The sequence below is a fragment of the Oncorhynchus keta genome, chromosome 35, assembly GCF_023373465.1.
Source record: "Oncorhynchus keta strain PuntledgeMale-10-30-2019 chromosome 35, Oket_V2, whole genome shotgun sequence".
Classification (NCBI taxonomy): Eukaryota; Metazoa; Chordata; class Actinopteri; order Salmoniformes; family Salmonidae; genus Oncorhynchus; species Oncorhynchus keta.
In genome coordinates this window covers 3,714,005-3,740,146 of record NC_068455.1, presented here as the reverse complement: position 1 = coordinate 3,740,146, position 26,142 = coordinate 3,714,005, and the positions used below count along the sequence as shown (strand labels likewise).

General features: G+C 46.2%; 1 protein-coding gene and 1 long non-coding RNA gene across 9 annotated transcripts in view; one reads left to right on the top strand and one right to left on the bottom strand.

The window, feature by feature from the left end:
- The window catches only part of zmp:0000000662 (RING finger protein 145), a 32,979-nt gene extending 7,395 nt beyond the window's left edge, over positions 1-25,584 (top strand). The window contains exons 6-13 of the mRNA XM_052495836.1: positions 647-822; positions 8,104-8,244; positions 12,567-12,749; positions 19,250-19,397; positions 19,535-19,634; positions 20,011-20,267; positions 23,367-24,600; positions 25,580-25,584. Of these exons, the coding sequence (XP_052351796.1) occupies positions 647-822; positions 8,104-8,244; positions 12,567-12,749; positions 19,250-19,397; positions 19,535-19,634; positions 20,011-20,267; positions 23,367-24,600; positions 25,580-25,584 (2,244 nt within the window). The remainder of the gene's footprint in view (positions 1-646; positions 823-8,103; positions 8,245-12,566; positions 12,750-19,249; positions 19,398-19,534; positions 19,635-20,010; positions 20,268-23,366; positions 24,601-25,579) is intronic.
- LOC127915696 (uncharacterized) lies at positions 14,396-16,643 on the bottom strand. Of its 8 annotated transcripts, none has more exons than XR_008091669.1 (4): positions 15,614-16,643; positions 14,872-15,081; positions 14,697-14,787; positions 14,396-14,612 (listed from the first exon to the last, which is right to left on the bottom strand). It is a non-coding gene; the product is annotated as an uncharacterized LOC127915696 (long non-coding RNA). The 8 variants fall into 8 exon arrangements; XR_008091670.1 differs by lacking the exon at positions 15,614-16,643 and adding an exon at positions 15,158-15,602; XR_008091672.1 differs by lacking the exon at positions 15,614-16,643 and having other exon boundaries at positions 14,396-14,511; positions 14,687-14,787; positions 14,872-15,602.
- Positions 25,585-26,142: the final 558 nt, after the last annotated feature.

Here is a 26,142-nt window from a genome sequence, read left to right as displayed (position 1 = left end):
CCACAGTGATATCCCCTCTAACCCCCTCACCACAGTGATATCCCCTCTAACCCCCTCCACTCTAACCCCCTTACCACAGTGATATCCACTCTAACCCCCTCCCCTCTACCACCTCTGTTCACACATGACTAACCCAGTCTACCATCTACCCGTCTCTGTTCACACATGACTAACCCAGTCTACCATCTACCCATCTCTGATCACACATGACTAACCCAGTCTACCATCTACCCTTCTCTGATCACACATGACTAACCCAGTCTACCATCTACCCATCTCTGATCACACATGACTAACCCAGTCTACCATCTACCCGTCTCTGTTCACACATGACTAACCCAGTCTACCATCTACCCATCTCTGATCACACATGACTAACCCAGTCTACCATCTACCCATCTCTGTTCACACATGACTAACCCAGTCTACCATCTACCCATCTCTGTTCACACATGACTAACCCAGTCTACCATCTACCCATCTCTGATCACACATGACTAACCCAGTCTACCATCTACCCATCTCTGATCACACATGACTAACCCAGTCTACCATCTACCCGTCTCTGTTCACACATGACTAACCCACTCACGTTATTCCTCTCTCTCTCTCTCTCTCTCTGTCTCTCTCTCTGTCTCTCTCTCAGGTGATAGAGCTGTATAGACTCCTAGCGGTGACTATCTCTCTCTGGAATCAGTTTGCAGTGCCAGTGTTGTTCAGTGTGTTCTGGTCTGTGCTGTTTGTGGTCCAGCTGTGTTCTTACTCCATGACCAACAATACAACAGGCAGCCACGAGGGGGTGCTGTTCTTCCTCCTCACAAGGTACACTCCGTAGAGATACATGAAGGGTTACATAATTCAGTTAACTTTCCCAAGATTAACAGGTTTTCCAGAAATCCCGGTTGGAAGATTCCATAGAATCAGAAGGCAATAAGCAGGAAATTCAGGAAATTCCTCCAATCAGGGATTTTTTGGGAAAGCTGCAACCCCTTGATACATGTACGGTGCTACACCTAAACCTGCGTTTCCACGTCCACCATTAGAGATACATGTAATTCACCGCCTGGCTCCTAAGACTCTCTGGGCCATGGTCTCTGTAGACTTCCCCTGACTGGTAATTCACCGCCTGGCTCCTAAGACTCTCTGGGCCATGGTCTCTGTAGACTTCCCCTGACTGGTAATTCACCGCCTGGCTCCTAAGACTCTCTGGGCCATGGTCTCTGTAGACTTCCCCTGACTGGTAATTCACCGCCTGGCTCCTAAGACTCTCTGGGCCATGGTCTCTGTAGACTTCCCCTGACTGGTAATTCACCGCCTGGCTCCTAAGACTCTCTGGGCCATGGTCTCTGTAGACTTCCCCTGACTGGTAATTCACCGCCTGGCTCCTAAGACTCTCTGGGCCATGGTCTCTGTAGACTTCCCCTGACTGGTAATTCACCGCCTGGCTCCTAAGACTCTCTGGGCCATGGTCTCTGTAGACATAGAGATACATGTAATTCACCGCCTGGCTCCTAAGACTCTCTGGGCCATGGTCTCTGTAGACTTCCCCTGACTGGTAATTCACCGCCTGGCTCCTAAGACTCTCTGGGCCATGGTCTCTGTAGACTTCCCCTGACTGGTAATTCACCGCCTGGCTCCTAAGACTCTCTGGGCCATGGTCTCTGTAGACTGGTACAGTCATTAGAGATACAAGTAATTCTCTGGTACACTAACTCAACCACTCATACTCTGGGTAGAAATGTGTATTGAGTCTCCTGTAGATCCATGATACCAGTATGTGTATCTACAGTGCTTTCAGAAAGTATTCATACCCCTTAAGTGTTTCTACATTTTGTTATCTTACAGACAGAATTTAAAAATGGATTTTAAATTGAAATGTTGTGTCCCTGGCCTACCCACAATACCCCATAATGTCAAAGTGGAATTATGTTTTTAGACATTTTTACAAATTAATGAAAAGCTGAAATGTCTTGGAGTCAATAAGTATTCTACTCCTTTGTTATGGCAAAGCCTAAATAAGTTCAGGAGTAACAATGTGACTGACTGGCACTATTCGGTCTTATGTAGTAACATTTGAAATGGTCTTTTTTACATTGGATAAAAGTAGAAACTCAGAGCTATAAAATGGTATATTATACACTACAGTTGAGGAACAATGGGAAAGTAATTCTGCATTTTTGAGAAAATGGCCTTTGAATATTTTTGGTACACCTCCTGGAGAGCTCTTCTTTGTCTACAACCATTCAGCATCGTTCACACCCTCTTAAGCTTTAGCCCCACCCATTCAGCATCGTTCACACCCTCTTAAGCTTTAGCCCCACCCATTCAGCATCGTTCACACCCTCTTAAGCTTTAGCCCCACCCATTCAGCATCGTTCACACCCTCTTAAGCTTTTAGCCCCACCCATTCAGCATCGTTCACACCCTCTTAAGCTTTAGCCCCACCCATTCAGCATTGTTCACACCCTCTTAAGCTTTAGCCCCACCCATTCAGCATTGTTCACACCCTCTTAAGCTTTAGCCCCACCCATTCAACATTGTTCACACCCTCTTAAGCTTTTAGCCCCACCCATTCAGCATTGTTCACACCCTCTTAAGCTTTAGCCCCACCCATTCAGCATCGTTCACACCCTCTTAAGCTTTTAGCCCCACCCATTCAGCATCGTTCACACCCTCCTAAGCTTTAGCCCCACCCATTCAGCATCGTTCACACCCTCTTACGCTTTAGCCCCACCCATTCAGCATCGTTCACACCCTCTTAAGCTTTAGCCCCACCCATTCAGCATCGTTCACACCCTCTTAAGCTTTAGCCCCACCCATTCAGCATCGTTCACACCCTCTTAAGCTTTAGCCCCACCCATTCAGCATCGTTCACACCCTCTTAAGCTTTTAGCCCCACCCATTCAGCATCGTTCTCACCCTCTTAAGCTTTTAGCCCCACCCATTCAGCATCGTTCACACCCTCTTAAGCTTTAGCCCCACCCATTCAGCATCGTTCACACCCTCTTAAGCTTTAGCCCCACCCATTCAGCATCGTTCACACCCTCTTAAGCTTTAGCCCCACCCATTCAGCATCGTTCACACCCTCTTAAGCTTTAGCCCCACCCATTCAGCATCGTTCACACCCTCTTAAGCTTTAGCCCCACCCATTCAGCATCGTTCACACCCTCTTAAGCTTTAGCCCCACCCATTCAGCATCGTTCACACCCTCTTAAGCTTTAGCCCCACCCATTCAGCATCGTTCACACCCTCTTAAGCTTTAGCCCCACCCATTCAGCATCGTTCACATCCTCCTAAGCTTTAGCCCCACCCATTCAGCATCGTTCACACCCTCTTAAGCTTTAGCCCCACCCATTCAGCATCGTTCACACCCTCTTAAGCTTTAGCCCCACCCATTCAGCATCGTTCACACCCTCTTAAGCTTTAGCCCCACCCATTCAGCATCGTTCACACCCTCTTAAGCTTTAGCCCCACCCATTCAGCATCGTTCACACCCTCTTAAGCTTTTAGCCCCACCCATTCAGCATCGTTCACACCCTCCTAAGCTTTTAGCCCCACCCATTCAGCATCGTTCACACCCTCTTAAGCTTTAGCCCCACCCATTCAGCATCGTTCACACCCTCTTAAGCTTTAGCCCCACCCATTCAGCATCGTTCACACCCTCTTAAGCTTTAGCCCCACCCATTCAGCATCGTTCACACCCTCTTAAGCTTTAGCCCCACCCATTCAGCATCGTTCACACCCTCTTAAGCTTTAGCCCCACCCATTCAGCATCGTTCACACCCTCTTAAGCTTTAGCCCCACCCATTCAGCATCGTTCACACCCTCTTAAGCTTTAGCCCCACCCATTCAGCATCGTTCACACCCTCTTAAGCTTTAGCCCCACCCATTCAGCATCGTTCACACCCTCCTAAGCTTTAGCCCCACCCATTCAGCATCGTTCACACCCTCTTAAGCTTTAGCCCCACCCATTCAGCATCGTTCACACCCTCTTAAGCTTTAGCCCCACCCATTCAGCATCGTTCACACCCTCTTAAGCTTTAGCCCCACCCATTCAGCATTGTTCACACCCTCTTAAGCTTTAGCCCCACCCATTCAGCATCTTTCACACCCTCTTAAGCTTTAGCCCCACCCATTCAGCATCGTTCACACCCTCTTAAGCTTTTAGCCCCACCCATTCAGCATCGTTCACACCCTCTTAAGCTTTAGCCCCACCCATTCAGCATCGTTCACACCCTCTTAAGCTTTTAGCCCCACCCATTCAGCATCGTTCACACCCTCTTAAGCTTTAGCCCCACCCATTCAGCATCGTTCTCACCCTCTTAAGCTTTTAGCCCCACCCATTCAGCATCGTTCACACCCTCTTAAGCTTTAGCCCCGCCCATCTCGTTAAGGATTCACATTGGATGCCATGTACTAAACAACCAAGACTAAAGGGTGGTTTATACTAGTGCAAACACAGATTCAACCACAGAGACCAGGGAGGTTTTCCAAAGCCTCGCAAAGAAGGACATCTATTGGTAGATGGGTGAATATCCCTTTGAGCATGGTGACGTTATTAAAGTCACTCTGGATGATGTATCAATACACCCAGTCACTACAAAGATACAGGCGTCCTTCCTAACTCGGAGAGGAAGGAAATCGCGCAGGGATTTCATCATGAGACAAATGTTAACTTTAAAACAGTTACAGAGTTTAATGGCTACGATAGTTAATCAACAATGATCAACAATGAACCTGAATGACAGAGTGAAAAGAATGAATCTTGTACAGAATAACAATATTCCAAAACATGCTTCCTGTTTGCAACACGGCTCTAAAGTATTACTGAAAAACATATGGCTTTATGAATACAAAGTGTGTACTGTATTTTTGGGACAACTCCATCACAACATCACTGAGTACCACTCTTCATATTTTCAAGCATGGTGGTGGCTGTATCATGTTATGGGTATGCTTGTCATCGGCAAGGACTAGGGAGTTTTTTTTGCTTATATTTTTACAATAAACACAAACATACATCGACAAAAACAATAGACAATGTAAACATTTCCATGTATACATTTCAACAAACATTAATAACATAACAGATGTTTTATTGAAATATAAAAAAAATTAAAATCTGTCTAGCGACAGAAACAACGTAACGCAATCTGAAGTGATACGGGGCAGAGTCTTACAAGTTATTAGAAACAACATTTGGTGTTGATATTGTGGGAACATGTGGGTCTGAGCAAGTGTGATGTCATTCATGTTTGTTGACTAGGGAGTTTAAGGATAAACATAAACATACTGGAGTTAAGCTCAGGAAAAAAAACCAGAGGAAAACCTGGTTGTCTGCCTTCCACCAGACATTGGGAGAAGAAATTCACCTTTCAGCAGGACAATAACCTGGTTCAGTCTGCCTTCCACCAGACATTGGGAGAAGAAATTCACCTTTCAGCAGGACAATAACCTGGTTCAGTCTGCCTTCCACCAGACATTGGGAGAAGAAATTCACCTTTCAGCAGGACAATAACCTGGTTCAGTCTGCCTTCCACCAGACATTGGGAGAAGAAATTCACCTTTCAGCAGGACAATAACCTGGTTCAGTCTGCCTTCCACCAGACATTGGGAGAAGAAATTCACCTTTCAGCAGGACAATAACCTGGTTCAGTCTGCTTTCCACCAGACACTGGGAGATGAATTCACCTTTCAGCAAGACAATAACCTGGTTCAGTCTGCCTTCCACCAGACACTGGGAGAAGAATTCACCTTTCAGCAGGACAATAACCTGGTTCAGTCTGCTTTCCACCAGACACTGGGAGATGAATTCACCTTTCAGCAGGACAATAACCTGGTTCAGTCTGCTTTCCACCAGACACTGGGAGATGAATTCACCTTTCAGCAGGACAATAACCTGGTTCAGTCTGCTTTCCCCAGACACTGGGAGATGAATTCACCTTTCAGCAGGACAATAACCTGGTTCAGTCTGCTTTCCACCAGACACTGGGAGATGAATTCACCTTTCAGCAGGACAATAACCTGGTTCAGTCTGCTTTCCACCAGACATTGGGAGAAGAAATTCACCTTTCAGCAGGACAATAACCTGGTTCAGTCTGCCTTCCACCAGACACTGGGAGATGAATTCACCTTTCAGCAGGACAATAACCTGGTTCAGTCTGCTTTCCACCAGACATTGGGAGATGAATTCACCTTTCAGCAGGACAATAACCTGGTTCAGTCTGCCTTCCACCAGATATTGGGAGATGAATTCACCTTTCAGCAGGACAATAACCTGGTTCAGTCTGCCTTCCACCAGACACCGGGAGATGAATTCACCTTTCAGCAGGACAATAACCTAAAACACAAGGCCACATCTACACTGGAGTCGCTTCCCAAGACGACGCTGAATGTTCCCTAGTGGCCTAGTTACAGTTTTGACTTAGAGATGCACTATGCACTAAATTGCTCCAAAAATAGTTTGTCCTTAATTTCAGTTTATGTGACAAATATATAAACGAATATGTTGTAGAGAATCAGTGTAGCATCTAAACCGCTGTGAAATAGATTTTCCATAAAACCCCCAAAATATATTTTGTTTTCAGCTCTTTGAAGCTGGTGTACAAAACCGAAAGTAAAAGACATGAAAACTAAATTTAAGAACGGGAAGCATAGAAATAACGTACATAGAACAGATCTACAGCTTCTTAGACTGGCTTTCAATGAGAATGACTGATCTATAGCGTACATTTCTATGTGCATTTGGTCCGGTCGCCCCAAATCGGCTTGAAAATGGCTGTCTAGCAATGATCAACAAACAACTTGACAGAGCTTAAAGAATTGTAAAATTAATAATGTGCAAATATTGTACAATCCAGGTGTGCAAAGCTCTTAGAGATTTACCCAGAAAGACTCACAGCTCTTAGAGACTTACCCAGAAAGACTCACAGCTCTTAGACTTACCCAGAAAGCCTCACAGCTCTTAGAGACTTACCCAGAAAGACTCACAGCTCTTAGAGACTTACCCAGAAAGACTCACAGCTCTTAGAGACTTACCCAGAAAGACTCACAGCTCTTAGAGACTTAGAGACACAGCTGTAATCGCTGCCAAAGGTGCTTCTAACATCTATTGACTCAGGGTTGAACATTTATGTCATCAAGAAAGTGTTTTATTTTTCATCTTTTAGAAAGTTTGGCATTTTTCTTACACTTTGACATTAGAGTATTTTGTGTAGATCGTTACAATCTACACAAAAATTAAAATGAGATCCATTTTAATCCCACTATGTCTTGAATCCATTTTAATCCCACTATGTCTTGAATCCATTTTAATCCCACTATGTCTTGAATCCATTTTAATCCCACTATGTCTTGAATCCATTTTAATCCCACTATGTCTTGAATACATTTTAATCCCACTATGTCTTGAATCCATTTTAATCCCACTATGTCTTGAATCCATTTTAATCCCACTATGTCTTGAATCCATTTTAATCCCACTATGTCTTGAATCCATTTTAATCCCACTATGTATTGAATCCATTTTAATCCCACTATGTCTTGAATCCATTTTAATCCCACTATGTCTTGAATACATTTTAATCCCACTATGTATTGAATCCATTTTAATCCCACTATGTCTTGAATCCATTTTAATCCCACTATGTCTTGAATACATTTTAATCCCACTATGTCTTGAATCCATTTTAATCCCACTATGTCTTGAATCCATTTTAATCCCACTATGTCTTGAATCCATTCTAATCCCACTATGTAACACAACCAAATGTGTAAAAGGGTGTGAATACTTTCTGAAGGCTCTGAAGATGTCTGTCTGTCTGTCTGTCTGTCTGTCTGTCTGTCTGTCTGTCTGTCTGTCTGTCTGTCTGTCTCTGTCTCTGTCTCTGTCTCTGTCTGTCTGTCTGTCTGTCTGTCTGTCTGTCTGTCTGTCTGTCTGTCTGTCTGTCTCTGTCTGTCTCTGTCTGTCTGTCTCTGTCTGTCTGTCTGTCTGTCTGTCTGTCTGTCTGTCTGTCTGTCTGTCTGTCTGTCTGTCTGTCTGTCTGTCTGTCTGTCTGTCTGTCTGTCTGTCTGTCTGTCTGTCTGTCTGTGTTCCCTCCTCAGTGTCTCTGAGTGCTGTGTCACGCCCTACTCCCTGCTGGGCCTGACGTCGGTGGTGTCTTACCTGGGCCTGGGGCTGCTCAACCTCACCAAGTTCTACCTGGGGGGCTACACTGCAGTACAGAATGACAACGTCATGCACAGGTGAGCTGGAGAGTTGAGTTACACAAGGCAGGTGTCTAGGTCTGCATCCCAAATGGCACTCTATTCCCTATATAGAACACTACTTTTGACCAGGGCCCTATTCCCTATTTAGTGCACTACTGTTGACCAGGGCCCTATTCCCTATATAGTACACTACTGTTGACCAGGACCCTATTCCCTATATAGTACACTACTGTTGACCAGGACCCTATTCCCTATATAGTATACTACTGTAGACCAGGACCCTATATAGAACACGACTGTAGACCAGGACCCTATATAGAACACTACTGTTGACCAGGACCCTATTCCCTATATAGTACACTACTGTTGACCAGGACCCTATATAGAACACTACTGTAGACCAGGACCCTATATAGAACACTACTGTAGACCAGGACCCTATATAGAACACTACTGTAGACCAGGACCCTATATAGAACACTACTGTAGACCAGGGCCCTATATAGTATACTACTGTAGACCAGGACCCTATATAGAACACTACTGTTGACCAGGACCCTATATAGAACACTACTGTAGACCAGGACCCTATATAGAACACTACTGTAGACCAGGACCATATATAGAACACTACTGTAGACCAGGACCCTATATAGAACACTACTGTAGACCAGGGCCCTATATAGAACACTACTGTAGACCAGGACCTTATAGAGAACACTACTGTAGACCAGGGCCCTATATAGTACACTACTGTAGACCAGGACCTTATATAGAACACTACTGTAGACCAGGGCCCTATATAGTACACTACTGTAGACCAGGATCCTATATAGTACACTACTGTAGACCAGGGCCCTATTCCTATATAGTACACTACTGTAGACCAGGACCCTATATAGAACACTACTGTTGACCAGGACCCTATATAGAACACTACTGTAGACCAGGACCCTATATAGAACACTACTGTAGACCAGGGCCCTATATAGTACACTACTGTAGACCAGGACCCTATATAGAACACTACTGTAGACCAGGGCCCTATATAGAACACTACTGTAGACCAGGACCCTATATAGAACACTACTGTAGACCAGGGCCCTATTCCCTATATAGAACACTACTGTAGACCAGGACCCTATATAGAACACTACTGTTGACCAGGACCCTATATAGAACACTACTGTAGACCAGGGCCCTATATAGAACACTACTGTAGACCAGGACCCTATATAGAACACTACTGTAGACCAGGGCCCTATATAGAACACTACTGTAGACCAGGACCCTATATAGTACACTACTGTAGACCAGGACCCTATATAGAACACTACTGTAGACCAGGGCCCTATATAGAACACTACTGTAGACCAGGGCCCTATATAGAACACTACTGTAGACCAGGACCCTATATAGAACACTACTGTAGACTAGGGCCCTATATAGTATACTACTGTAGACCAGGACCCTATATAGAACACTACTGTAGACCAGGGCCCTATATAGTATACTACTGTAGACCAGGACCCTATATAGAACACTACTGTAGACCAGTGCCCTATATAGTACACTACTGTAGACCAGGACCCTATATAGAACACTACTGTAGACCAGGACCCTATATAGAACACTACTGTAGACCAGGACCCTATATAGTACACTACTGTTGACCAGGACCCTATATAGTACACTACTGTTGACCAGGACCCTATATAGAACACTACTGTAGACCAGGGCCCTATATAGAACACTACTGTAGACCAGGACCCTATATAGTACACTACTGTAGACCAGGGCCCTATTCCCTATATAGTACACTACTGTAGACCAGGACCCTATATAGAACACTACTGTTGACCAGGACCCTATTCCCTATATAGAACACTACTGTTGACCAGGACCCTATATAGAACACTACTGTTGACCAGGACCCTATTCCCTATATAGAACACTACTGTTGACCAGGACCCTATATAGTACACTACTGTTGACCAGGACCCTATTCCCTATATAGAACACTACTGTTGACCAGGACCCTATATAGTACACTACTGTAGACCAGGACCCTATTCCCTATATAGAACACTACTGTTGACCAGGACCCTATATAGAACACTACTGTTGACCAGGACCCTATTCCCTATATAGAACACTACTGTTGACCAGGGCCCTATATAGAACACTACTGTAGACCAGGGCCCTATATAGAACACTACTGTAGACCAGGACCCTATATAGAACACTACTGTAGACCAGGGCCCTATATAGAACACTACTGTTGACCAGGACCCTATATAGAACACTACTGTAGACCAGGACCCTATATAGAACACTACTGTAGACCAGGACCATATATAGAACACTACTGTAGACCAGGACCCTATTCCCTATATAGAACACTACTGTTGACCAGGACCCTATTCCCTATAGAACACTACTGTAGACCAGGACCCTATATAGTACACTACTGTTGACCAGGACCCTATATAGAACACTACTGTAGACCAGGACCCTATATAGAACACTACTGTAGACCAGGACCCTATATAGTACACTACTGTTGACCAGGACCCTATATAGTACACTACTGTAGACCAGGACCCTATATAGTACACTACTGTAGACCAGGACCCTATATAGAACACTACTGTAGACCAGGACCCTATATAGTACACTACTGTTGACCAGGACCCTATATAGTACACTACTGTAGACCAGGACCCTATATAGTACACTACTGTAGACCAGGACCCTATATAGTACACTACTGTTGACCAGGACCCTATATAGAACACTACTGTAGACCAGGACCCTATATAGAACACTACTGTAGACCAGGACCCTATATAGTACACTACTGTTGACCAGGACCCTATATAGAACACTACTGTTGACCAGGACCCTATATAGAACACTACTGTAGACCAGGACCCTATATAGAACACTACTGTAGACCAGGGCCCTATATAGTACACTACTGTTGACCAGGACCCTATATAGTACACTACTGTTGACCAGGACCCTATATAGAACACTACTGTAGACCAGGACCCTATATAGTACACTACTGTTGACCAGGACCCTATATAGAACACTACTGTAGACCAGGGCCCTATATAGAACACTACTGTAGACCAGGGCCCTATATAGAACACTACTGTTGACCAGGACCCTATATAGAACACTACTGTAGACCAGGGCCCTATATAGAACACTACTGTAGACCAGGGCCCTATATAGTACACTACTGTTGACCAGGACCCTATATAGAACACTACTGTAGACCAGGACCCTATATAGAACACTACTGTAGACCAGGACCCTATATAGTACACTACTGTTGACCAGGACCCTATATAGTACACTACTGTAGACCAGGACCCTATATAGTACACTACTGTAGACCAGGACCCTATATAGAACACTACTGTAGACCAGGACCCTATATAGTACACTACTGTTGACCAGGACCCTATATAGTACACTACTGTAGACCAGGACCCTATATAGTACACTACTGTAGACCAGGACCCTATATAGTACACTACTGTTGACCAGGACCCTATATAGAACACTACTGTAGACCAGGACCCTATATAGAACACTACTGTAGACCAGGACCCTATATAGTACACTACTGTTGACCAGGACCCTATATAGTACACTACTGTAGACCAGGACCCTATATAGTACACTACTGTAGACCAGGACCCTATATAGAACACTACTGTAGACCAGGACCCTATATAGTACACTACTGTTGACCAGGACCCTATATAGTACACTACTGTAGACCAGGACCCTATATAGTACACTACTGTAGACCAGGACCCTATATAGAACACTACTGTAGACCAGGACCCTATATAGTACACTACTGTTGACCAGGACCCTATATAGTACACTACTGTAGACCAGGACCCTATATAGTACACTACTGTAGACCAGGACCCTATATAGAACACTACTGTAGACCAGGACCCTATATAGAACACTACTGTAGACCAGGACCCTATATAGAACACTACTGTAGACCAGGACCCTATATAGAACACTACTGTAGACCAGGACCCTATATAGTACACTACTGTAGACCAGGACCCTATATAGAACACTACTGTAGACCAGGACCCTATTCTCTTCTGCAGTGCACTATAGAGGGAATATACAGAATCAGCAATACTTATTGACTCTGTTTCATTATGTGGTTGAATTTCTCTCAGGAGCACCATTACAAGTATTAGTGTGTGTGTGTGTGTGTGTGTGTGTGTGTGTGTGTGTGTGTGTGTGTGTGTGTGTGTGTGTGTGTGTGTGTGTGTGTGTGTGTGTGTGTGTGTGTGTGTGTGTCCCACCAGAGGTGTGACTGAGGGGGTAACGTTGCTGCTGCTGGCTCTTCAGACGGGTCTTTTAGACATGCAGGCTCTGCAACGCACCTTCCTCCTCAGTATCATCCTCTTCATCGTCGTCACATCCACTCTGCAGTCCATGATAGAGATCACAGACCCCATCATCCTGGCCCTGGGGGCATCTAGAAACAGGTACAGTCTTACCCCCTGGCCCTGGGGGTGTCTAGAAAGAGGTACAGTCTAACCCCATCATCCTGGCCCTGGGGGGCGTCTAGAAACAGGTACAGTCTAACCCCATCATCCTGGCCCTGGGGGGCGTCTAGAAACAGGTACAGTCTAACCCCATCATCCTGGCCCTGGGGGGCGTCTAGAAACAGGTACAGTCTAACCCCATCATTCTGGCCATGGGGGTGTCTAGAAACAGGTACAGTCTAACCCCATCATCCTGGCCCTGGGGGGCGTCTAGAAACAGGTATAGTCTAACCCCATCATCCTGGCCCTGGGGGGCGTCTAGAAACAGGTACAGTCTAACCCCATCATTCTGGCCCTGGGGTGTCTAGAAACAGGTACAGTCTATCCCCATCATCCTGGACCTGGGGGTGTCTAGAAACAGGTACAGTCTATCCCCATCATCCTGGCCCTGGGGGCGTCTAGAAACAGGTACAGTCTATCCCCATCATCCTGGCCCTGGGGGTGTCTAGAAACAGGTACAGTCTAACCCCATCATTCTGGCCCTGGGGGTGTCTAGAAACAGGTACAGTCTATCCCCATCATCCTGGACCTGGGGGTGTCTAGAAACAGGTACAGTCTATCCCCATCATCCTGGCCCTGGGGGCGTCTAGAAACAGGTACAGTCTAACCCCATCATTCTGGCCCTGGGGTGTCTAGAAACAGGTACAGTCTATCCCCATCATCCTGGACCTGGGGGTGTCTAGAAACAGGTACAGTCTATCCCCATCATCCTGGCCCTGGGGGCGTCTAGAAACAGGTACAGTCTAACCCCATCATTCTGGCCATGGGGGTGTCTAGAAACAGGTACAGTCTAACCCCATCATTCTGGCCCTGGGGGGCGTCTAGAAACAGGTACAGTCTAACCCCATCATCCTGGCCCTGGGGGGCGTCTAGAAACAGGTACAGTCTAACCCCATCATTCTGGCCCTGGGGGCGTCTAGAAACAGGTACAGTCTAACCCCATCATCCTGGCCCTGGGGGGCGTCTAGAAACAGGTACAGTCTAACCCCATCATCCTGGCCCTGGGGGGCGTCTAGAAACAGGTACAGTCTAACCCCATCATTCTGGCCATGGGGGTGTCTAGAAACAGGTACAGTCTAACCCCATCATCCTGGCCCTGGGGGGCGTCTAGAAACAGGCACAGTCTAACCCCATCATTCTGGCCCTGGGGGTGTGTCTAGAAACAGGTACAGTCTAACCCCATCATTCTGGCCCTGGGGGCGTCTAGAAACAGGTACAGTCTAACCCCATCATCCTGGCCCTGGGGGGCGTCTAGAAACAGGTATAGTCTAACCCCATCATCCTGGCCCTGGGGGGCGTCTAGAAACAGGTACAGTCTAACCCCATCATCCTGGCCCTGGGGGTCGTCTAGAAACAGGTACAGTCTAACCCCATCATCCTGGCCCTGGGGGGCGTCTAGAAACAGGTACAGTCTATCCCCATCATTCTGGCCCTGGGGGGTGTCTAGAAACAGGTACAGTCTAACCCAATCATTCTGGCCCTGGGGGGTGTCTAGAAACAGGTACAGTCAATAGCCAAGCTTAAGAGTAGTGTCACATGTTCTGGCACAAAATCGTATGTATCGTTGTACACTGATTCTACCCCCAAGCCATAAGGCTGCTGAACAATGAATCAAATGGCCACCTGACAATTTACATTGTACACTGCTGCTGTTTATTATCTATGCATAGTTACTTCACCACTACTTACATGTGTAAATTACCTCAACTAACCTTTAACCCTGCACACTGCTGCTACTCACTGTTTATTATCTATGCATAGTTACTTCACCACTACTTACATGTGTAAATTACCTCAACTGACCTTTAACCCTGCACACTGCTGCTGTTTATTATCTATGCATAGTTACTTCACCACTACTTACATGTGTAAATTACCTCAACTGACCTTTAACCCTGCACACTGCTGCTACTCACTGTTTATTATCTATGCATAGTTACTTCACCACTACTTACATGTGTAAATTACCTCAACTGACCTTTAACCCTGCACACTGCTGCTGTTTATTATCTATGCATAGTTACTTCACCACTACTTACATGTGTAGATTACCTCAACTGACCTTTAACCCTGCACACTGCTGCTGTTTATTATCTATGCATAGTTACTTCACCACTACTTACATGTGTAAATTACCTCAACTAACCTTTAACCCTGCACACTGCTGCTGTTTATTATCTATTATCTAAATATTTTCTGAACTGTATTTCTTGAACTGCACTGTTGGTTAAAGGGCCTGTAAGTAAGCATTTCACTGTAAGGTCTACTACACCTGTTGTATTCAGCATTTCACTGTAAGGTCTACTACACCTGTTGTATTCAGCATTTCACTGTGAGGTCTACTACACCTGTTGTATTCAGCATTTCACTGTGAGGTCTACTACACCTGTTGTATTCAGCATTTCACTGTGAGGTCTACTACACCTGTTGTATTCAGCATTTCACTGTAAGGTCTACTACACCTGTTGTATTCAGCATTTCACTGTAAGGTCTACTACACCTGTTGTATTCAGCATTTCACTGTGAGGTCTACTACACCTGTTGTATTCAGCATTTCACTGTGAGGTCTACTACACCTGTTGTATTCAGCATTTCACTGTGAGGTCTACTACACCTGTTGTATTCAGCATTTCACTGTGAGGTCTACTACACCTGTTGTATTCAGCATTTCACTGTGAGGTCTACTACACCTGTTGTATTCAGCATTTCACTGTAAGGTCTACTACACCTGTTGTATTCGGCATTTCACTGTAAGGTCTACTACACCTGTTGTATTCAGCATTTCACTGTGAGGTCTACTACACCTGTTGTATTCAGCATTTCACTGTGAGGTCTACTACACCTGTTGTATTCAGCATTTCACTGTGAGGTCTACTACACCTGTTGTATTCAGCATTTCACTGTAAGGTCTACTACACCTGTTGTATTCAGCATTTCACTGTAAGGTCTACTACACCTGTTGTATTCAGCATTTCACTGTAAGGTCTACTACACCTGTTGTATTCAGCATTTCACTGTAAGGTCTACTACACCTGTTGTATTCAGCATTTCACTGTAAGGTCTACTACACCTGTTGTATTCAGCATTTCACTGTAAGGTCTACTACACCTGTTGTATTCAGCATTTCACTGTGAGGTCTACTACACCTGTTGTATTCAGCATTTCACTGTAAGGTCTACTACACCTGTTGTATTCAGCATTTCACTGTGAGGTCTACTCCACCTGTTGTATTCAGCATTTCACTGTGAGGTCTACTACACCTGTTGTATTCAGCATTTCACTGTAAGGTCTACTACACCTGTTGTATTCAGCATTTCACTGTAAGGTCTACTACACCTGTTGTATTCAGCATTTCACTGTGAGGTCTACTACACCTGTTGTATTCAGCATTTCACTGTAAGGTCTACTACACCTGTTGTATTCAGCATTTCACTGTAAGGTCTACTACACCTGTTGTATTCAGCATTTCACTGTGAGGTCTACTACACCTGTTGTATTCAGCATTTCACTGTGAGGTCTACTACACCTGTTGTATTCAGCATTTCACTGTGAGGTCTACTACACCTGTTGTATTCAGCATTTCACTGTAAGGTCTACTACACCTGTTGTATTCAGCATTTCACTGTGAGGTCTACTACACCTGTTGTATTCAGCATTTCACTGTGAGGTCTACTACACCTGTTGTATTCAGCATTTCACTGTGAGGTCTACTACACCTGTTGTATTCAGCATTTCACTGTAAGGTCTACTACACCTGTTGTATTCAGCATTTCATGGTTATGGTAAGAGACCAGTCCCTTCCTCTCTCTGTAGTTATGGTAAGAGACCAGTGATGTCCTTCCTCTCTCTGTAGTTATGGTAAGAGACCAGTGATGTCCTTCCTCTCTCTGTAGTTATGGTAAGAGACCAGTGATGTCCTTCCTCTCTCTGTAGTTATGGTAAGAGACCAGTGATGTCCTTCCTCTCTCTGTAGTTATGGTAAGAGACCAGTGAAGCCCTTCCTCGCTCTGTAGTTATGGTAAGAGACCAGTGATGTCCTTCCTCTCTCTGTAGTTATGGTAAGAGACCAGTGATGTCCTTCCTCTCTCTGTAGTTATGGTAAGAGACCAGTGATGTCCTTCCTCTCTCTGTAGTTATGGTAAGAGACCAGTGATGTCCTTCCTCTCTCTGTAGTTATGGTAAGAGACCAGTGAAGCCCTTCCTCGCTCTGTAGTTATGGTAAGAGACCAGTGATGCCCTTCCTCTCTCTGTAGTTATGGTAAGAGACCAGTGAAGCCCTTCCTCTCTCTGTAGTTATGGTAAGAGACCAGTGATGTCCTTCCTCTCTCTGTAGTTATGGTAAGAGACCAGTGATGTCCTTCCTCTCTCTGTAGTTATGGTAAGAGACCAGTGATGTCCTTCCTCTCTCTGTAGTTATGGTAAGAGACCAGTGATGCCCTTCCTCTCTCTGTAGTTATGGTAAGAGACCAGTGATGCCCTTCCTCTCTCTGTAGTTATGGTAAGAGACCAGTGATGTCCTTCCTCTCTCTGTAGTTATGGTAAGAGACCAGTGATGTCCTTCCTCTCTCTGTAGTTATGGTAAGAGACCAGTGATGTCCTTCCTCTCTCTGTAGTTATGGTAAGAGACCAGTGATGTCCTTCCTCTCTCTGTAGTTATGGTAAGAGACCAGTGATGTCCTTCCTCTCTCTGTAGTTATGGTAAGAGACCAGTGATGTCCTTCCTCTCTCTGTAGTTATGGTAAGAGACCAGTGATGTCCTTCCTCTCTCTGTAGTTATGGTAAGAGACCAGTGATGTCCTTCCTCTCTCTGTAGTTATGGTAAGAGACCAGTGATGTCCTTCCTCTCTCTGTAGTTATGGTAAGAGACCAGTGATGTCCTTCCTCTCTCTGTAGTTATGGTAAGAGACCAGTGAAGCCCTTCCTCTCTCTGTAGTTATGGTAAGAGACCAGTGATGTCCTTCCTCTCTCTGTAGTTATGGTAAGAGACCAGTGATGCCCTTCCTCTCTCTCGCTCTGTAGTTATGGTAAGAGACCAGTGATGTCCTTCCTCACTCTGTAGTTATGGTAAGAGACCAGTGAAGCCCTTCCTCTCTCTGTAGTTATGGTAAGAGACCAGTGAAGCCCTTCCTCTCTCTGTAGTTATGGTAAGAGACCAGTGATGTCCTTCCTCTCTCTGTAGTTATGGTAAGAGGCCAGTGATGTCCTTCCTCTCTCTGTAGTTATGGTAAGAGACCAGTGATGTCCTTCCTCTCTCTGTAGTTATGGTAAGAGACCAGTGATGTCCTTCCTCTCTCTGTAGTTATGGTAAGAGACCAGTGATGTCCTTCCTCTCTCTGTAGTTATGGTAAGAGACCAGTGATGTCCTTCCTCTCTATGTAGTTATGGTAAGAGACCAGTGATGTCCTTCCTCTCTCTGTAGTTATGGTAAGAGACCAGTGAAGCCCTTCCTCTCTCTGTAGTTATGGTAAGAGACCAGTGATGTCCTTCCTCTCTCTGTAGTTATGGTAAGAGACCAGTGATGTCCTTCCTCTCTCTGTAGTTATGGTAAGAGACCAGTGATGCCCTTCCTCTCTCTGTAGTTATGGTAAGAGACCAGTGATGTCCTTCCTCTCTCTGTAGTTATGGTAAGAGGCCAGTGAAGCCCTTCCTCTCTCTGTAGTTATGGTAAGAGACCAGTGATGTCCTTCCTCTCTCTGTAGTTATGTTAAGGGACCAGTGATGTCCTTCCTCTCTCTGTAGTTATGGTAAGAGACCAGTGATGTCCTTCCTCTCTCTGTAGTTATGGTAAGAGACCAGTGATGTCCTTCCTCTCTCTGTAGTTATAATAATAATAATATATGCCATTTAGCAGACGCTTTTATCCAAAGCGACTTACAGTCATGTGTGCATACATTCTACGTATGGGTGGTCCCGGGAATCGAACCCACTACCCTGGCGTTACAAGCGCCATGCTCTACCAACTGTGCTACAGAAGGAATGGTAAGTTATGGTAAGAGACCAGTGATGCCCTTCCTCTCTCTCGCTCTGTGTCTATAGGAGTTTATGGTGATGACCTCTTTCTCTCCGTCTCCGTTCTCTCTCTCTTTCTCTCTCTGCCTCTCTCTCTCTCTGCCTCTTTCTCTCTCTGCCTCTCTCTCTCTCTCTCTCTCTCTCTCTGCCTCTCTCTCTCTCTGCCTCTCTCTCTCTCTCTGCCTCTCTCTCTCTCTGCCTCTTTCTCTCTCTGCCTCTCTCTCTCTCTGCCTCTTTCTCTCTCTGCCTCTCTCTCTCTCTGCCTCTTTCTCTCTCTGCCTCTCTCTCTCTCTGCCTCTTTCTCTTGCTGCCTCTCTCTCTCTCTGCCTCTCTCTTTCTCTCTCTCTCTCTTCCTCTCTCTCTCCCTCTCTTTCTCTCTACCTCTCTTTCTCTCTACCTCTCTCTCTCTCTACCTCTCTCTCTCCCTGTAGGAGTCTATGGAAACACTTCAGAGGTCTCAGTATGTGTCTGGTCCTGCTGGTGTTCCCAGGATACATGGCATATAAAATCTCCCAGTTCTTCCACATGGACTTCTGGCTCCTCATCCTGGTCTCCAGCTGCATGCTCACCTCTCTGCAGGTAAGACTCACATAACTGTAAGAGTCATCTCTTAACAGGCTCCTTTTCTCTGAAGTAAACCGCGTTTTTCTCAGTCTAAAAATGAATGATAGACTTGTTGTTGTTGTTGTTGTTGTTGTTGTTGGCTGGTCTCCCAGGTGACAGGTACCTTGCTGATCTACTCCCTCTTCATGGTGGAGCTGTCCTGTAGCGACCCTATAGACAGCCTGGATGAGATCATCTATTGGGTCAATGCAGGTAACACAAAATACCTGTCCTGTACTCTCCTGTCCTGTAGTCTCCTGTCCTGTACTCTCCTGTCCTGTATCCTCCTGTAGTCACCTGTCCTGTAGTCTCCTGTCCTGTCCTGTATCCTCCTGTAGTCTCCTGTCCTGTAGTCACCTGTCCTGTATCCTCCTGTACTTACCTGTCCTATAGTGTCCTGTAGTGTCCTGTCCTGTTGTACCTGCCCTAACACCTGTCTTTGTTATACTAGCTCTGACTTTGCTTATAGCTGCCTTATTGTGGAAAGTTTGACTTACTGTGACTGCGATGTGGTTGTTGTACCGAGCTACAGTATGTAAAGGCCCTCTGGGTAAGAGAGTCTGCTAAATGACTCAAATGTGACTCCCAGTCAGCCGCGTGCTGGAGTTCGTTGTGGCTCTCTGCGTGGTGGCCTACGGGACCTGGGAATCTCTGTTTGGGGAGTGGAGCTGGATGGGTGCCTCAGTTATCATCATACACTGCTACTTCAACGTGTGGCTCAGAGCCCAGACCGGCTGGAGGAGCTTCCTGCTTAGACAGGAAGCAGCCAAGAAGATCAACTCCCTCCCCCGGGCCACGGCCAATCAGCTGCAGCAACACAACGACGTTTGTGCCATTTGCTTCCAGGTCAGTCAGTCATAAAACGCTGTATGATGTGTCCTACATGTCAACCCTATTCTCTATATGGGCCCTGGTCAAAAGTAGTGCCACATGTATGGGTCTACCACATGTATGGGTCTACCACATGTATGGGTCTACCACATGTATGGGTCTACCACATGTATGGGTCTACCACATGCATGGGTCTACCACATGTATGGGTCTACCACATGTATGGGTCTACCACATGCATGGGTCTACCACATGTATGGGCCTACCACATGTATGGGTCTACCACATGTATGGGCCTACCACATGTATGGGTCTACCACATGTATGGGCCTACCACATGTATGGGTCTACCACATGTATGGGTCTACCACATGTATGGGTCTACCACATGTATGGGTCTACCACATGTATGGGCCTACCACATGTATGGGCCTACCACATGTACGGGTCTACCACATGTATGGGTCTACCACATGTATGGGTCTACCACATGTATGGGTCTACCACATGTATGGGCCTACCACATGCATGGGTCTACCACATGTACAGGTCTACCACATGTACGGGTCTACCACATGTATGGGCCTACCACATGGATGGGCCTACCACATGTACGGGCCTACCACATGGATGGGCCTACCACATGGATGGGCCTACCACATGGATGGGTCTACCACATGTACGGGCCTACCACATGGATGGGCCTACCACATGTATGGGTCTACCACATGTATGGGCCTACCACATGTACGGGCCTACCACATGGATGGGCCTACCACATGTATGGGTCTACCACATGTATGGGCCTACCACATGTATGGGTCTACCACATGTATGGGTCTACCACATGTATGGGTCTACCACATGTATGGGCCTACCACATGTATGGGCCTACCACATGTATGTATGGGTCTACCACATGTATGTATGGGTCTACCACATGTTTGGGCCTACCACATGTATGGGCCTACCACATGTATGGGCCTACCACATGTATGGGCCTACCACATGTATGTATGGGCCTACCACATGTATGTATGGGTCTACCACATATATGTATGGGTCTACCACATGTATGGGTCTACCACATGTTTGGGCCTACCACGTGGATGTATGGGTCTACCACATGTATGTATGGGTCTACCACATATATGTATGGGCCTACCACATGTATGTATGGGTCTACCACATATATGTATGGGTCTACCACATGTATGGGTCTACCACATGTATGTATGGGTCTACCACATGGATGGGCCTACCACATGGATGGGCCTACCACATGTATGGGCCTACCACATGTATGGGTCTACCACATGTATGTATGGGTCTACCACATGGATGGGCCTACCACATGGATGGGCCTACCACATGGATGGATGGGTCTACCACATGTATGGGCCTACCACATGGATGGGCCTACCACATGGATGGGCCTACCACATGTATGGGCCTACCACATGTATGGGTCTACCACATGTATGTATGGGTCTACCACATGGATGGGCCTACCACATGGATGGGCCTACCACATGGATGGATGGGTCTACCACATGGATGTATGGGCCTACCACATGGATGGGCCTACCACATGTATGGGCCTACCACATGTATGGGTCTACCACATATATGTATGGGCCTACCACATGGATGGGCCTACCACATGGATGGGCCTACCACATGGATGGGCCTACCACATGGATGGGCCTACCACATGGATGGGTCTACCACATGGATGTATGGGCCTACCACATGGATGGGCCTACCACATGTATGTATGGGCCTACCACATGGATGGGCCTACCACATGGATGTATGGGTCTACCACATGGGTGTATGGGTCTACCACATGGGTGTATGGGTCTACCACATGGATGTATGGGTCTACCATGTGGATGTATGGGTCTACCACGTGTATGTATGGGTCTACCACGTGTATGTATGGGTCTACCACATGTATGGGTCTACCACATGTATGGGTCTACCACATGGATGGGCCTACCACATGGATGGGCCTACCACATGGATGGGCCTACCACATGTATGGGTCTACCACATGTATGGGTCTACCACATGTATGGGTCTACCACATGTATGGGCCTACCACATGTATGGGTCTACCACATGGATGTATGGGTCTACCACATGTACGGGTCTACCACATGTACGGGTCTACCACATGTATGGGTCTACCACATGTACGGGTCTACCACATGTACGGGTCTACCACATGTATGGGTCTACCACATGTATGGGTCTACCACATGTATGGGCCTACCACATGTATGGGTCTACCACATGGATGTATGGGTCTACCACATGCATGGGCCTACCACATGGATGGGCCTACCACATGTACGGGTCTACCACATGGATGGGCCTACCACATGTACGGGTCTACCACATGTACGGGTCTACCACATGTACGGGTCTACCACATGCATGGGTCTACCACATGGATGGGTCTACCACATGTACGTGTCTACCACATGTACGGGTCTACCACATGTACGGGTCTACCACATGTACGGGTCTACCACATGTACGGGTCTACACCCCAGTAAGCACGGCCGATGTCTTTTGGACGTATTTTTGTTGGTGTTTTACCAAAGGTCGGCCTAACACATAGATAGACATTCCTGAAATGTATTTTCAGTCAACACTGTAGGCTGTACCTCAGAAAGCACGGGCCGACGTCTTTTTTTGTTGTTGTCCTGTCCAGACTACCCTTTGATTTCTACATCGACTTCCATGTCTATGTTTGGTTGCGATTTTGTCCGGTCGGGAACCAGCCTTGATTTGCCTCAAACATAGACTTCTATAAATTACGTCGTTTCAACTTTCATTCAGAACCAAAAATGAACCTGATTCCCAACGTCCGGAAAATACGTCTGTTCAACTTTCATTCGGAACATAAAATAACATAATTTCAACGTCCGGAAAATACGTATTTTAGACGTCTTTTTTGTTTGTTGTCGTCTTATCTGGGGCAGCAGAACAGCCCTGGTTCAGAGAGTTGGTTAAAGAGGTTTCTATTAGAGCTTGGAGAGGGTTTTGAGCTTGGTTAGTTCTTGTTCGTTCATTAGAGTAATAAACACATCTCTCCCTCTGCAGGAAATGAGCTCAGCCGTGCTGACGTACTGCGGACATTTCTTCCATGGAAACTGCCTGCGTAAGTGGCTCTACGTCCAGGAGACTTGCCCCATGTGCCACCAGGCCGTCCGCCCCACCCCGCCAGCCCCAGCCCACGCGGCAGGAGACTTCCAGGCTGCTCCTCTGCCCTCTAGAGGTACTGGACCAGGCCGGGTAGAGGAGAGGAGACTCTCCAGAGATCAGACGCCAGGCAGGGACGCCACACACCAGCCCCCAGCTAACCTGCCGTCCCCAGGCTCCCCAGATCAGCAGGAAGGGACAGAGAGCCTGGGAGAGGGAACCAGTGGTTCAGATAGAGAGGACAGAACGGGACGCCCACTTAGGAAACCGGTCCAGGATCTCCACTTCAGCTCCACTGGGGACTTTGTAGGCTTCGTCAGGCCACGCTCTTCTGGGGGTAGTCCTAGTCCAGGGAAGCAGAACCTGGAGCCTTGGGATGGAGCTCATCCTACCAACAGGTACAATGGTGAAGGGGTTGACTACACGATCAAAGGACTGTTGGTGCAATCTGCTCCCAAAGAGCAGAATGGCAGAGTATTGACTAGAGTGAATGGGGCTAGAGAGAACTGCCAGACTGAGAACAACCTTGTAGGAGAAAACCAATGTGGACCTATGTCAGGGACAACGACCAGAAAGACCTCAAGGTCTAAGAGTGTGAGCGGGATAGGAGACGTCACCCAACAGATCCGTGAACACAGGGGACGACCACGGTCACACACTCTAGATGGTGGACATGCACAGCAGGATGAAAGCCAATCAGAACTGGACACGCCCTGGGATGTTAAATCTACCCGGCGACAGAGATCTAGGCCACGCAGTAGTTCTACTAACACCAGAACAGAGGAGGAGGGACTCCGTCACAACAGAACAGAGGAGGAGGAGGGACTCCATCAAAACAGAACAGAGGAGGAGGGACTCCGTCACAACAGAACAGAGGAGGAGGGACTCCGTCACAACAGAACAGAGGAGGAGGGACTCCGTCACAACAGAACAGAGGAGGAGGAGGGACTCCGTCACAACAGAACAGAGGAGGAGGAGGGACTCCGTCACAACAGAACAGAGGAGGAGGAGGGACTCCGTCAAAACAGAACAGAGGAGGAGGAGGGACTCCGTCACAACAGAACAGAGGAGGAGGAGGGACTCCGTCACAACAGAACAGAGGAGGAGGGACTCCGTCACAACAGAACAGAGGAGGAGGGGACTCCGTCAACAGAACAGAGGAGGAGGGACTCCGGGAGAGGAGGAGGGACTCCGTCACAACAGAACAGAGGAGGAGGAGGGACTCCGTCACAACAGAACAGAGGAGGAGGAGGGACTCCGTCACAACAGAACAGAGGAGGAGGAGGGACTCCGTCACAACAGAACAGAGGAGGAGGAGGGACTCCGTCACAACAGAACAGAGGAGGAGGAGGGACTCCGTCACAACAGAACAGAGGAGGAGGAGGGACTCCGTCACAACAGAACAGAGGAGGAGGGACTCCGTGACAACAGAACAGAGGAGGAGGAGGGACTCCGTCACAACAGAACAGAGGAGGAGGAGGGACTCCGTCACAACAGTACCTTGGTGAAGTCCACTGAAAATCCCCACAATGCTTTGTTTTTGTGAAACAACGTTGGAAAACGAATGTCCTACCTTTCAGCTGGCAGTCTGATAATACATGTGTTTATTTAGTTATTTAATTAATGGTGTTGGATTTAGGGGCAAACATGTCAAACCCAAGATAAGAAGTGATATCTATGAAATGCACAATTATAGATTAAGACTGGGCGGTATACTGTATGGGTCAATGATGAATAAGATTTTCAAAAGTTTTTTAAAAAATTAAGTGGAAAAATATTAATTTTGAAACACTTGTATGTTCCCTATGCATAATTCAGTGTTTGTCACCCAAACATTTTTTTCACATTTTGACTGTTAAAATTTACCTCCTAAAAAAAAGAATCATAATAATAATTCGGGGAGAATAAAAATAAAAATATAAAAATATTTTGACCGTTATTTAAAGCAAAAGAAGAGTAAAACATGAATATGTTTCATGGTCTCAAGTATTCAACATCAAAGAAGTAAAACATTAAAACCTGAACTGGACAATCCCTCATGTTGAATGATTGTCAACGACAACTTCTCTAGACAAATGAAAACCATATCAAATGTGTGTATTTTTCTCTTATAGACTGAGCGTCTCTGCATTTCTGATACAAAATAATGCTGTTTTTTAACATTAAAAACACTTGGTTGAGCCAAATGATTTATTTTACGGTGTCATTACTATCACTCGCTCTCTCTTTCCCTCTCACTCAAACACACAGTGTTTTTTTACTCAACAACAACGATGCCTTTAATGCTTAATCAACTACCAAAACTGTGACTCAAATGTTTGCCATGCAGAAACATTTTATCATGAACATGGCAATGAACTTCTAAAATCAGGATATAAATGATACATTGTGAGGATTTTTTAAGTGTTAAGAATCATTTTTAATACATAAATAGTAAAGTTATTGAAATCCAGTAAGACGTTCAAGCATCATATCAATTACAAATGGAATAAGATGGCCCCGACAGACATGGAAGCTCTGCTACTATCTCCTAAGACATGACAGATATGGAAGCTCTGCTACTATCTCCTAAGACCTGACAGACATGGAAGCTCTGCTACTATCTCCTAAGACCTGACAGACATGGAAGCTCTGCTACTATCTCCTAAGACATGACAGATATGGAAGCTCTGCTACT